The 13,371-nt window shown below is 42.8% G+C and overlaps 1 protein-coding gene across 1 annotated transcript; it reads right to left on the bottom strand.

Moving 5' to 3' along the window:
- Positions 1-1,612: 1,612 nt before the first annotated feature.
- Positions 1,613-13,308, bottom strand: HCCS (holocytochrome c synthase). Its single transcript, XM_017861683.1, is given in 8 exon segments — positions 1,613-3,086; positions 3,705-3,791; positions 6,052-6,171; positions 7,250-7,291; positions 7,293-7,387; positions 9,677-9,831; positions 12,473-12,614; positions 13,147-13,308. Coding segments are annotated over 7 exon segments (798 nt in total). The 5' UTR covers positions 12,573-12,614; positions 13,147-13,308; the 3' UTR covers positions 1,613-2,887.
- Between the last annotated feature and the right edge of the window lie 63 nt (positions 13,309-13,371).

The raw sequence follows: 13,371 nt of genomic DNA, 5'->3' as shown, positions 1-13,371 counted from the left end.
GGAAACTGCTCCCATGATTCAATTATCTCCACCTTGCCCTGCCCTTGACACGTGGGGATTATTACAATTCAAGATGAGATCTGGGTGGGGACACAGCCAAACCATATCAGGGTTATACCTTTTGCAATTTTGTATTCCTTATATGATGCACAAATGGGACATAAACATTTTGTTAGCCAGTGAACTCATAGGAATACTAAATGTTAATATGCAATCCATTTGTAGCCCCAGCTTGTCTGCCAATACTTAGCCTGATGTTCAGTAATTTGTTCTGATTCTGAATAGTGCTATTTCCACAGACACAAGACTTAGTTTAAAACTCCAGAGAATATCCTAAATGAGTTTCAAGCTGTACACGAAAATTCCTATCAGTATTGACCCCTGGACCCAATCAAGCATAATCTAGACACAAAACAGCTCTGACAATCCAGGAAGCCATGGTTTTTTTCTGGAAGTGATAAAATGATGTATAAAACTATTGATCTTGTCATCAAGTTTGCTTGAGTTTAAAGCTTGTTTATCTTAAATAATACCATAGTCCTATAAAACAGGTGAATCCTACCTTTGGCATAATTTTTTTGTTTCCAGTTACAGTGTTTTGTTTTCATAAGAATGTCTTATCCCACACTCATTCAATAGCACTTAAGACCCCCCCAAAATGCCAACAGTAATTATTTTCCTCTACAGTTTAAAATATGTGATTAGGGCCAGGTGTGGTGGCTCACGCCTGTAATCCCAGCCCTTTGGGAGGCCAAGGTGGGTAGATCACGAGGTCAGGCATTCAAGACCAGACTGACCAACATGGTGAAGCTCCGTCTCTACTAAAAATACAAAAATTAGCTGGGCGTGGTGGCGTGCACCTGTAATCCTGGCTACTCGGGAAGCTGAGGCAGGAGAATCACTTGAACTCGGGAGGTGGAGGTTGCAGTGAGCTGAGATTGTGCCACTGATCTTTTAGTCTGGGCAACAGAGCGAGACTCCATCTCAAAAAAAATGTGATTAGCAGATGAAAAAGTGGCTGCTTGGAGTAGGGAAACTATAGCATTGCTTTATTATTATTATACTTTAAGTTCTGGGGTACATATGCAGAATGTGCAGTTTTGTTACATAGGTATACATGTGCCATGGTGGTTTGCTGCAGCCATCAACCCATCATCTATATTAGGTATTTCTCCTTATGCTATCCCTCCCCTAGCACCGCCCCCCAGCCCGTGACAGGCCCCAGTGTATGATGTTCCCCTCCGTGTCCACGTATTCTCTTTGTTCAACCCCCACTTATGAGTGAGAGCATGCGGTGTTTGGTTTTCTGTTCTTGTATTAGTTTGCTGAGAATGATGGTTTCCAGCTTCATCCATGTCCCTGCAAAGGACATGAACTCATCCTTTTTATGGCTGCACAGTATCACCATAGATGGTGATATGTGCCACATTTTTTTTATCCAGCCTATCATTGATGGGCATTTGGGTTGGTTCCAAGTCTTTGCTATTGTGAACAGTGCTGCAATAAACATGTGTGTGCTGGATTATAAATCACTCTACTATAAAGCATTGGTTTTATAAAGATAATATGTCTGAAGAAACAATCGTTAAGTGGAAAATTACTCCAAAAAATGTTCAAAACCTGTGAACTAATCAGCTTTATTTTCAAATATACAAGTATTTTGAAATGCAGAGTTTATGGCTGTTGTATTTCTTAAACTCCACACACAACTGACAAATCCATACCAAATTAATCACCCACAGACTGCCAATTTCATCCACTAATTCAACATTACAGCATTCAGGATAAATTAAAGGATTTAACAGTATAGGCAGTTAAAAAACAAAACAAAACAAAACCAGCAGTCATTTGTAACATGCTGCTATAATTAGAACAACCAGTTTATGGATTACTGGTACAAAAAGTTTCAATGGCAAACTTAGAGCTTCCTTAAAACAAACAAAATCTAGACTGAGTTGAAGCATTCTCCATCTGGGAAAAAAAGGTTCATCTTGTGAATTTTAACACTCAGCCAAATATAAAACCATGTTTTAGAGGGGGACCATCACTGATAGTAGGACTTAAGCCAGGCTTTCAAGGTTTGGATTAGGCCAACTGATTCGGGGAAAGGTGGAGGCTGCCAGCAAAGGAAGCAATGAGATTCGAAGTTGGGATAACTTGTGAAATACCAGGGACAATGAGGAGACCTGTTTGTTGGGAGCAGAGTTACATATTAGAATAACAGGATTTAAAGGGAACATTTTGTAAAAGGTATGTTCCAAAGGAAGGTATAGTTGAAAGTACTCTATCCAGTCTAAGAAATTCATATAAATCAGATTTGGAGAGAATTTAGCTGAGTACCTTTACAGTGTACAACTTTGCATTTTGTTAAAGGTCACAATCATACCATGGGGCTTTAGAAATAATGGTAACTTTTTTTAAAAAAAGGTATAATCACCTCTTATTTATAATGAACAGTTTTAGTTAAAATATTTGGCCAGATGAAAGCTCTTGAGCACCACCATGGACTCTCAGGCTTTACATCTCTCGAGTATTCCTGAGAAAACAGTAAGAAAAAAAGCAACTTTCATCACTTTTAAGAGCTCTTTTCAGAGGTTGTTCAGGCTTTTCGAGATGAAATACACAGGCAATACTGCGGGTAAAGGAAAAACTGAGGGACTGCTTCCCACTTAAGCTAAGTAGGAAGAAAACAAAATGATCTGCTATAAACTGCACGGTACAATGCAACTCAAAAGTGAACAGTGCATAGTATCCTTCACTAAGTGAAGGAAAAAGTGTGATTACCCACTTGAAGTTCCCATTACATCATGAGTGCAATTCAATTTGGGGAAAATAGTTTAATGTATCTCTCAGAAAAAAAATATATTTTTCCATCTCAAACAGTGCTTTACGAGGTCCAACGCCACCAAGCGACTTTCATTCTGTCCCATACTGCCGAAAGCGAATCTAAGGCAGGACGGACGTCCAGGATGGTGAACTGGTAGTCCTTGTTGACTTCACCACCATCATAATAATCAATCACATATCTAACTTCTGTCCCGCAACGGTTTATGATCCAATCATGCCTATCAAAAGGCAACTCATACCTGGAATAAAAACATGCCACTGAGTGTTAACATGCTTGCACTGCATTTAGTCCCGGTTTAAGCTATGTGAAAGCTCAAGAAGCACATGCAAACACCTGCTCCCAAACACCTAACTGGGGAAGTCAGACTCAAAGCATCACATAGTGAACAGTACTAAGGGAAGATGGCACTGAAGAACTGTGATAAGTCCAGATCACATGGCAGCTCATCTGCCTACAAAGGAATAAGGTCAGTGGGGAAGAGACCTAAGCCAGGGAGGTCAGCTGAGATACTGCAGAAATGCAGGTGTGAGCAAAGAATCTCAAGTATGCTAGAAAAGAAAGGGAGGATGGCTAAGTGCATAAACCCAAAGAAATAGATCATGGGAAGAGTAAGAGGGCAGATCCAAGAACATGGACGATAACTCCATTCAACCCTATGATAAATAGGAAGCAATCTTCTACACCCTAATAAATCTGCCCATTAATGGACAAACCTCAGGGAGAGAAAGAAATCTACAGCTGAATATGGATTAGGTTTTGCAAGATGGCACTGCAATTCTTAGACTGGTTTTGGTGTGAAGAGAAAGTTGACCTTGATCTGAAGATGGTGAAACAACACTTCTACGCTGACACTCACCCCATCCAGGAACGAATTCGTGCCCTTGGTGAATACTCTTTTGCTTTCCCTCCGAACCGGATCAATGATGGACCACAAGGACACTCTCTAGAATTCCCCAAATAAGAAAAGTCTGTTAAAATATTTTCTTTTCTTTGACAAAGATAATGTTCTAATTTTTCAGTAATATACATTTTTTTCCTGTATACATTTCATATAATATAACATTTACAGAGAAAGGTAAGTTCTAAAATAACTCAAACAACAAGTGCCTATTTGTTAAAATGTTTCTCTTTCCTTCTGGACTGGGTGCGTTCCATTGCCTCCCCTTCCTTCTGGATATCTATACTGCACTCTGCAGGAGTCAGGACACATGACCTTTCCATTTGGTGGAGGAGGAAAGGCACATTAAACAAACAAACAAACAAACAAAACAGCCTCAAGTATTGTGCATCATGCTTCTTTCTCTTTGGCACACAGCAGCTGGGGTTTTTCAGACAAACAAGAAAATTCTATTGTTTCATTTCAAACCAATGAACAGCCTTTATGAAGAAAAGAAAATGATGGATTAATCCCTAGAAATGGATTGTAATTAATGTTGGACCAGCTCCTTAAAAACTACACATAAGATGAGGGGTAGCAGAGTCCTAGCCGGCAAACGCACTCCCTCTACCCACAGACCCCTGCTGAGGACTCTCTAGGTGCCAGCCCTCTGTGGGCACCAGGGTATAGCAGTGCCAAGAAGACCCTCTGAGCCCTGCCCTCGTGGAGTTCACAGCCCACCTACAGGCTAGACAGACAGCTGTTTCCAAGACAGAGGGAGTGGTGGCCAAATCAGGAGGCCACCTATATTGTTAGCTGCTCCCATGGATAACAAGATAGGTATCTAAGTAAGTGGGAGGGAGAAAAATTTCCAAGGTATAAAGGACTTCTATTGGAGGACTTACGAGTTACTTTTCTTCTCCTTTTAGGAACTACTCCTTAACATCTCAAGAGGGTCACAGGCAAAAAGGTAAACTCAATCTAGGCAAAACTTTCTTCTGGAGACCATAGCATGAGTTTTTAAAAGGTCTATTTAATTTTGACAGAAGATAACTGAAGAAGGAATTGAAACTGACAAACTGATATTCCCTTTTCTCTCTTCTCTCTGCTCCATAATCACACAGGTAATTAGCAGGTGGTCTTAATTAGAACACACTTTCAAAGTAGGTCACTGCAAACACTTGGGGCTCCTCTCAGGCCAGAGGTTACTGAGGGCAACATGGTCGCAGTTGTTCCCCTCTCACATGAACCCACCCCAGGCCTGAGGCTCAGTCAGTGACAGCCAGGGAGTGCAACCAATGAACTTCAGAGTGCAAATATTAAAAACAAACAAAACACCTTAAAAAATCATTAAGTGGATTTTGGCCAAGAAATTAATCACATTGTGCAATGAATTTAAAACCACTGTTTATGACATAACCTGGCTCAAACCAGCAGCATATGCAATGCTCTAGATACACCCAGTCTAGGCACCACCCGAAACGGACTAAGTCAGACACCCTGGTGGTGGGGCCCAGCATGCTGGGTTTTAACAAACCTTCCCCATGATCCTGATGCACGCTCCAGTGTGAGAACCACTACTATCAACAGACTGAAGCCCTGTCTCCTTTAACACAAACAGCTGCATTTAACTATTCTCCCAGAGAAAAAGGACTCTGACATCTCTTTGTGTTTAGTCCTAATGGGGATTAAATAAATGCTATTGAGGGAACAAAAATGTCTTTCCCACCTCCCTTGGGGCAGATGGCATTTTAGCATCTCCCTTCCCACATGCTCTGCTTTCGAAGGGCTGTGATGCTCCTTCCGCTGAGGCACGGTCTCTGTCCCTTCCCCTTGAATCTGGGCAGGCTCCTGATGCTTTCTGGAACTCTAGCTATTGGAACCTAGCCACCATTATAGGAGGAAGCCGAAGCAGCCATATTCAGGGGCCATGTGGAAGTGTTCTGGCCAAAAGCCAGTACCACTTGCCAGAGAAGTAAACGAGCAGGCCTTCAGAAGACTCTAGCCCATGGCTCGGAAGCCATCCTGACCACTGAGTCTTCGCAGCTGAGGCCCCAGATATCAAGGAACAGAGACAAACCATCCTTGCCCTGTCCTTGGCGTACTCCAGACCCACTGAATCCACAAGCCTAATAAAATGGTTGCTATTTTTCAACTAAGAAGGGTGGCCTGTCATGCAACAATTGTCACTGAGCCATGCCTGCTACATAAAATGTTTTATTAGAATAACAAATGATTTGAATAAAATGTTAAAACTCTAGAAAGCTGATATGAAATAAGAAAGACGCTTGAAAGATTTGTTTTTAAGATCTCAAACATAACTTACGCAGCATGAAGGGCTTCCCACTTCAAAATCTCCTTCCAAGCCTGCTCGTTATTCTGATTGTGAATTCTAATGATATTATACATATCCTTCTGACTGATATCCTCATCTTTCCACTTCCACCTAGGAAAGAACATATGGTAAAATTTGACAAATGTTCCTGATAATGCCATAAAGTTAATCCACATATTTTCGTAAGATGATTTATTCAACATTCCCCTTTGAGAAAGAACTAAGAATGCTCACTTTCTCTGAATTTAACAGATCTAAGGCTCATTTTCAAGATTTACCCATGATCATGGAGCAGCACTATAAATCCAAAGCTACTACAGAAGCATTGAAAACAAATATAAAAGGTTCACCTTAGTCTCATTTTACTGAGTCACAGTAAACCAGACTTACAGAATCATCTATTTTTACGGTGACACTTGTTCAGATAGTACCACTGATCAATGATCCCTTAACTTTTTCTAAACATTTTATCTAAAAGTGTTTTCAGTTTTTTTAAAAAAAACCTATTGATGGTTAATTTTAATGTGTCAACCTGACTATGCCACAGGATGCCCAGACATTTGGTCAAACATTATGCTGGCTGTGTCTGTGAGGGTGTTTTTGAATGTGAGTAACATTCTAATCAGTAGGCTAAGTAAAGCAGACTGCCCACCCCACTCCGTATGGGTGGGTCACATCCAATCAGTTGCAGACCTGAATGACAAAAAAGCTGGCCCTTCCATGAGTAAGAGGGAAGGTCTTCTGCATGACTGCTTGAGTTGGGATACTGGGCTTTTCCTGCCTTTGGACTTAAACTGAAACATCAGTTCTTCTTGCATCTTGAGACTGCTGACTTTCAGACTAGAAGTGTGCCATTGGCTCTCCTGGGTCTCCTGCTTGCTGACTGCAGATCTTGGGACTTCTCAGCTTTACATAATTGTGTAAGTCAATTCCCTACAATACATATCTTCCTGCCCTCCTTGTCTCCTGCCCCCCTACACATATCCTATTGGTTCTGTTTCTCGAGAACCCTGATGTAATACACTGGCCTTGCACTTACAATCTGACAGGTGTGAAAAATCAGGTGATTATAAACTGATTAATACATTAAAATGTACTATATTGTTTTGAAGGTAAAAAATCTCTTCAGCACACAACTCTTGGATATTCTGACAAGCAAATTTTTATTTTAAATAATATGTTCACTCACCCTTTCTTTAACATTGCATTCCAGAACATCTGCTCAGGGTAACCACTTTTTCTCTGAATCTGCTCTGGGAATGGGATGATTTCTCTGGACAGTAGGATATAAATGGTGATCTGGGCTGGGTGTTTGCTTGGGTGGTGGGTCATCTAAATAAATAAACGGATGCTTTTATAGGATATAACGTAAGGCAATATACTTTCTTCCTTGAAAATACATCACACAGAAAGCCACAGATTACTTACTAAATCAGTGACATTAAAATTTTAGACTTCTCAGATAATTTGACTGTTTTGAAGAGTCAGATTACTGAGATTGTGTTTCTTCACTGATTAAGTTCTCAAATATGGTAAACACTGTGGTTAAATTTTTGGCCTCTTTCTCCTTTGAACAAATTTAGAAGTAATGTCACCAAGGAATAAGTAGAAACTAATGCCATGATCTTCAGGCATTTCTAAAATCTTTATGACAGGCTTTTCAAAAATGACTACTCACTCTTTGGGGAAAAGTCTCATAGCACACATGTACAGCACTGCTTTTTTAAAAAAATATTCTCAGATTTTTTAGGTTTCTGCTTATGCTTCATCCCTTAGGCAAAATATACTACAGATGAGTCTTTGCATCTCAACACTGCCAGGTCAGAAGGTGGGAAGAATCCCTTCTCCCAGACATGTGTCACCAATACTGTTATGCTAGCACTTAGCCTTAGCCAGGGTCTCTCATCCATGGCACTATTGACATTTGGAGCTGGACAATTTTTAGTTATGGTGGTCTAAGTACTATAGGATGTTTAGCAGGATATTTGCCTGAGGGGCAAAATCACCCAAGGTTGGGAATGAGTGGCCTTGAACTTTCTGTGTTAGAAGTATAAAGGATTTCCTAGTAAACATTAATTAAAAGTCTCCATCACAACAAGGCCCTCAGTTACAATACCGACAGCAGGAAGGGCCATGTGTGGTAGGCACTGCAGAGTATTCTACCTGCATTATGTTAAACACACTTAAACACAGTGTGTTTAAGAACATGGGTCTGAGGTGGATAAGGATTCAGTTTTGGCTCTGCCACTTCCTAGCTGGTGATGTGGGGTGAATGACTCCTTCACTCTCAGTATCTTCAGCTCTGAAATGGGGACACTAAGAATACTGGCCGCACAGAGTTGTTATGAGGATTAAAGGGGAGAATGTAGGGTGCTTAGCTTAAATGCTACAGAAGTGACCAAAAGAGGCTGGTCTGAGTACAGTGGTGTTTACAACTAATTGATCACAACCAGTTACAGATTCCTTCGTTCCTTCTCCTCTCCCACTGCTTCAGTTGGCTAGCCTTGAATGAAAAAATTTTTAAAAAGTGACCAAAAGAAAAGTTAGCTGTTATTCATATTCTCACTACATATCATGATCCCATGGGGTAAGTGTCTAGGTCTGTAAGATTCCAAAAGGCCCATGTTCTGAACCACTCACCTATTAGAGATCATCTAGGCCAGTGGTCTGCCAGGGGCTTCGGATAATGCTGTCTGTCGCTGCTTTCATGCTACAGAGAAAGCAGCAGCAGCAGAACTGAGTAGTGTGACAGAGACCCTATGGCCCATAGAACCAAACATATTTACTACCTGGCCCTTTATAGAAGCAGTTTGCCAAAGACCTCTGGTGCAAGTATTTGAAGGCCTATGTGCAAGATAATCTTGGTGCATTGTCCAAAACTCTATTTTCAAAAACAGGCAGTGGGCCATAGTTTGTTGATTCCTGAGGTGGACGCTGCTATTGTATCCCCCACGCTCTTTCTTTTCCAGGCTAAATATTTCTAGTTTCTTTACATGCTGCCTGGTTTGCTAAAATTTCTACTCCTGATAATCCTGTGGCCCTCTAAAGTATATGCCTGAGCCTCCTGTTAAAACATGACTGCAAACTTTAGACCACAATCTCCGACGCTGTCCATCACAAAATGTAGTGATGTCACATCTACCTTGCCCTCACTTCTCAATGGCATTAAATTTGCTGGCAGTCACACAACAGTGAACCACCCTAATGACTCGTGCAGGCTGGCACCCTATTGTACCTGAAGAAGTTCCCCGATCATGTAATGTGTCTACAAAGTTTCCCCAGACCAAAGATACCTTAATTAACTCTAGCTATGGTTCTTACAGAATTTCCCATCTACCACCTACCTAGCAACTCTCCCAGAAGAAAATATTCATTTGGTATGGCTTATTCCCAGTACAACTATGCTGGCTGCTCATAATCACTCTGTTTTTTTTCCCCCAGGCACTCCCTGAAACTACACTTACTAATACATCTAGATTTTCACTATAGATGGAATATCTAACTTCTCTGTTTTCAAAGGACAGAAGAATTCATCCTAGCCATCTGCAACTTGTCTTGGCAGTCTGTACAAGCAACTCTGCATAAAAAGCTCCAGAAAGAAAAGATGAGTGTGGATTACCAGATTTGAAGGATCTAGGTTCTCCTTATTCTCAGCCGCAGTGCCCCTAATGGGACACTCCACGTACTCATAGGCGCGTTCCTGGTGGGCAGGCACAGAGTATGTTTTCTTCTCACAGTTTGGGCCAGATGGCTCTGTACTCACTGGACACTCTGAAATAATCAAGTATAAAAATGGTGTCATCATGAAGGCAGGACATCTAGCTCTCTCAATTGAAGCATTAAAGTGCTGAATTTCTGAGCAATGATTACCACCATAGGAAAAGTCAGGTTTCTTCCATTTAAATCTACCAAGAAGTGAACTAGCTAACATTCCAAAATCCTAAAGATGAGAAGGTTCTAAAAATTTACATTTCCTTTGAAAGAAAATGAGTACCCATTCTCTAATTGTATCACACCCCAGCAAAATAAGCCAAAAAACCTTGGCAGTTGCAAGAGCATGTGTTATCCATGCCATGGTTTAAGTAACCTGGCTGAAGGAGCAGCTGGGGAGCTGTTAGAGGAACCTAAGTGGGGACCAGCCACATTTCACAGGGTCTCCTTGACTTTTCATTCACTTGTTCCAGAGAAGTCCAGCCCCAAACAGGACACAGTTGCAATCCAGGCTTTCATTACTAATGCATTATCTCAGGTACAAGGAATGGGAGAAGAAAATGAACAGAGGAGACATCACAAAGGCTACTGCAAAAAAATCTGAATGCCACTCTGCTTTGTCCCAAGACTGAAACAAGGCATAGGAAAACCACGTGGCCTAGGGCCTATTCCCATCAGTCAACGGCAAGAGTTTAACAGGAAAAGGCAGACAATAAAGAAAACATTCCACAACCCATACAGGATCAAGATGCCCATTACAAGGGAAGGTCTGAGCCTAATGAGATAAGCAATAGCAAGGGCTATGCCCAAAGACCCAGGATGCTGATCCCAATTAGTGGGAGACTGGGAAACCGATTCAGAGAATGAGCAGGCACTTGGAGAGCTGTGACACAGAAGACAGCTGCTCATGTAATGGAATCTTGGCCTCAGGCCGCAGCAATAACTACAATAATACACATTAAAAAGATGAGTTTGCTTTCACTTCCTTCCCTGCACTTCTCCTCCCAAGCCCTCATTTCCTGGTGCCCTGTGCCACTGCCCACTTTAGGGGTGAAGACTTGCTATGCCTTTCTTCTCTACCACTGAAAGCACCAATCCTTTTCAAGTCATAGATCCCAGCTGGGTGTTAGAAAGAAAGTAACATTTCAATTTTTCACATCATATAACCAGTAGCCCCTATGATCTCCTATAGACACCCACATTCTTTATTAATGTAATAAGTCTGGCAGTTCTCAAAGATATACAGCAAATGAAATAAAACCAAAGAAAGGGTTCTAGGATCTCCCTGAGGACACTCAGAACAGCAGCACACCTGCTTTGGCTGATCTGTCTCAATTCTTTCTGTACAAAGAAACCCCAGAAGAACACTGTCTGTCCTTGTCCAAGGTCACAGAACTTTTGCTGGCTTTGCCACTTACTATGTGACTTGGAGCATCAGTTACTCCAAGTCTTAGTTTTCCAGACTATAAAATAGGGAAAAAACGGACCACACAGCTTATGAAGATAAGAATGTAAGCTCCATCAGGCGAAGCTCCATTTTTTATGTTATTCTCTCGTGCAGAAACAAACAAAACCCAGCAGTGCTTGGTACAAAATGGGCAGTGACCTCTCAGAATAGGCTGGCTGACTGAAGAAATGAATAACAGCGCAAGCATTAGTACTCAGTAAGCACACCATGTTGCTTCTGCCCTTCACGACTTACTGATTCAAGCCACACTTTAATACAAACAATCTAAAGTAGACCTGCATCAATCAATAATGAAAGACAGCTTTTCCATTTTCATTTTCTTATCTAAAGAATGGACAGCAAGCCCATTAGGTGACGGCTTACTTTTATATATAAGAATACTGAAATGGCTATGGGAGCAAAGGTTATTTATTAAGACAGCTAGATCTAGACCAAGGTTTCTCAACCTTGGCCCTCTTGATATTTGGGGCCAGCTGATTCTTTGTTGGGGAGCTGTTCTGTACATTGTAGGATGTTTAGGAGCACTCCTGCCCTCTATTCACTTTCCTCTCACTTGTGATAACCAAAAATGCCTCCAGATATTGGCAAATGTCCCCTGTGGGAAGGGGGGATTGCCCCCCTCCAGTTAAGAACCACTGATGTAGGCACAAGTAAACTTTGGGAAGTTGGGGCTGGTTTAGAGTACTCACTATGTTCTCATGTACTATCTCAATCATCATGACAGGCTTGTGAAATATTATTATACACTCATCTTACAGATGACAGACTGCGGCTTACAGAGTTAACTTGTCTAGACTCACAAACCTCAATAAGATGCAAAATAAGGACCAGACCCAGGGTGCCTAACTCCCATGCCTACCAGCCTCAGCAGCATACTACACTGCCTCTTCCTTTAGAGCCTTTCAAGAATTTTTTAAGGACAGTATCACTCTGTCACCCAGGCCGGAGTGCAGTGTCACAATCTTGGCTCACTGCAACCTCGGCCTCCCAGGCGATCCTGCCCACCTCAACCTCCTGAGTCGCTGTTACTACAGGCACCCACCACTACGTCTGGCTACTGTTTGTATTTTTTTGTAGAGGCAGGTTTTTGCCATGTTGCCCAGGCTGATCTCGAACTTCTGAGCTCAAGCAATCCACCCACCTCGGCCTCCCAAAGTGCTGTCACAGGCGTGAAACATCGCACCCGGCCGTGACTTATCTTTTGTTTCATTTTCTAGACAAAGGGCCTGTTACCTTTCACTTTCCCTTCATGCATCGGACATCCTGAAGGTGGGGATGCTGAAGCGTTTGAGGCCTGAACTGCAACAGCAGGAGCAGATGGAGACAAACCCATGGCTGGAAACAGTGTTGACTCCAAACAATTTTAAATTTCCACCTGCCAAAACAGACAGATTAATGTCTCTGGACTCTCCTAATCTGGTCAACCCTTGTTCCTCCTCTTTGTCATCCCATGGGCATCTACCAGGCAGGGTACTAACTTCGAGGGACAGCTTTAATATATCGCCCCCTTAGGGAAATACTGTGAAACCTAGGCCAACCTCTGGGGGCACGTATCTAAGGCAGTGAGGATTTGGGGACTGAGGTGAGGCAGTCGCTGAGAAGCCACGTCACAGCCAGGAGGTACAGGCCTGAGGCGGGCGTGGGGCGAGGGTTTCCTAGGAGTGGTGACCCGGGTGGAGGAAGGAAGGCCCATTGAGCCCAGACTTGACCCCTGACCCCAGAGCCTTAGCGAGGGGCTGGGGGTCCGGGAAGGGTGCGGCGCATGAATAGGAATTCGAAGAAACGAAGTGACACCAGAGGTCGAGGAGCTGCCAAGTGTCTTCCCCACACCGTCCCGGCGCTTGCCCACCTGCTCCAGCCCGCGGTCCCCAGACCAAACCGGCCGCGGCCAGCCTGCCCTTCTGCACCTGAGCCCTCCCCCGGGCTGCTCCGAGAGGCCGGTACCGCCTTCAGTCCCCAACCCGAACCCACAGCAGCAGTGACTTCCCGCCGCCGCCGCCTTCCTCTCACCGGGTCACCGCTGTGGACACGGTCACCACCGGCGTTCTCACGCACCCCTACTTCCTTTTCAGAAGGCGGGACTTCCGGGCACGCGGGAGGCGGGCTGAAGAGTAGTATTTTCCGTCAGTCAC

Source organism: Rhinopithecus bieti, unplaced genomic scaffold (assembly GCF_001698545.2).
Source record: "Rhinopithecus bieti isolate Rb0 unplaced genomic scaffold, ASM169854v2 scaffold_62762, whole genome shotgun sequence".
Taxonomy (NCBI): Eukaryota; Metazoa; Chordata; class Mammalia; order Primates; family Cercopithecidae; genus Rhinopithecus; species Rhinopithecus bieti.
Note: the sequence above shows the minus strand (reverse complement) of the source record. Positions and strands in the feature narration are given on the sequence as shown.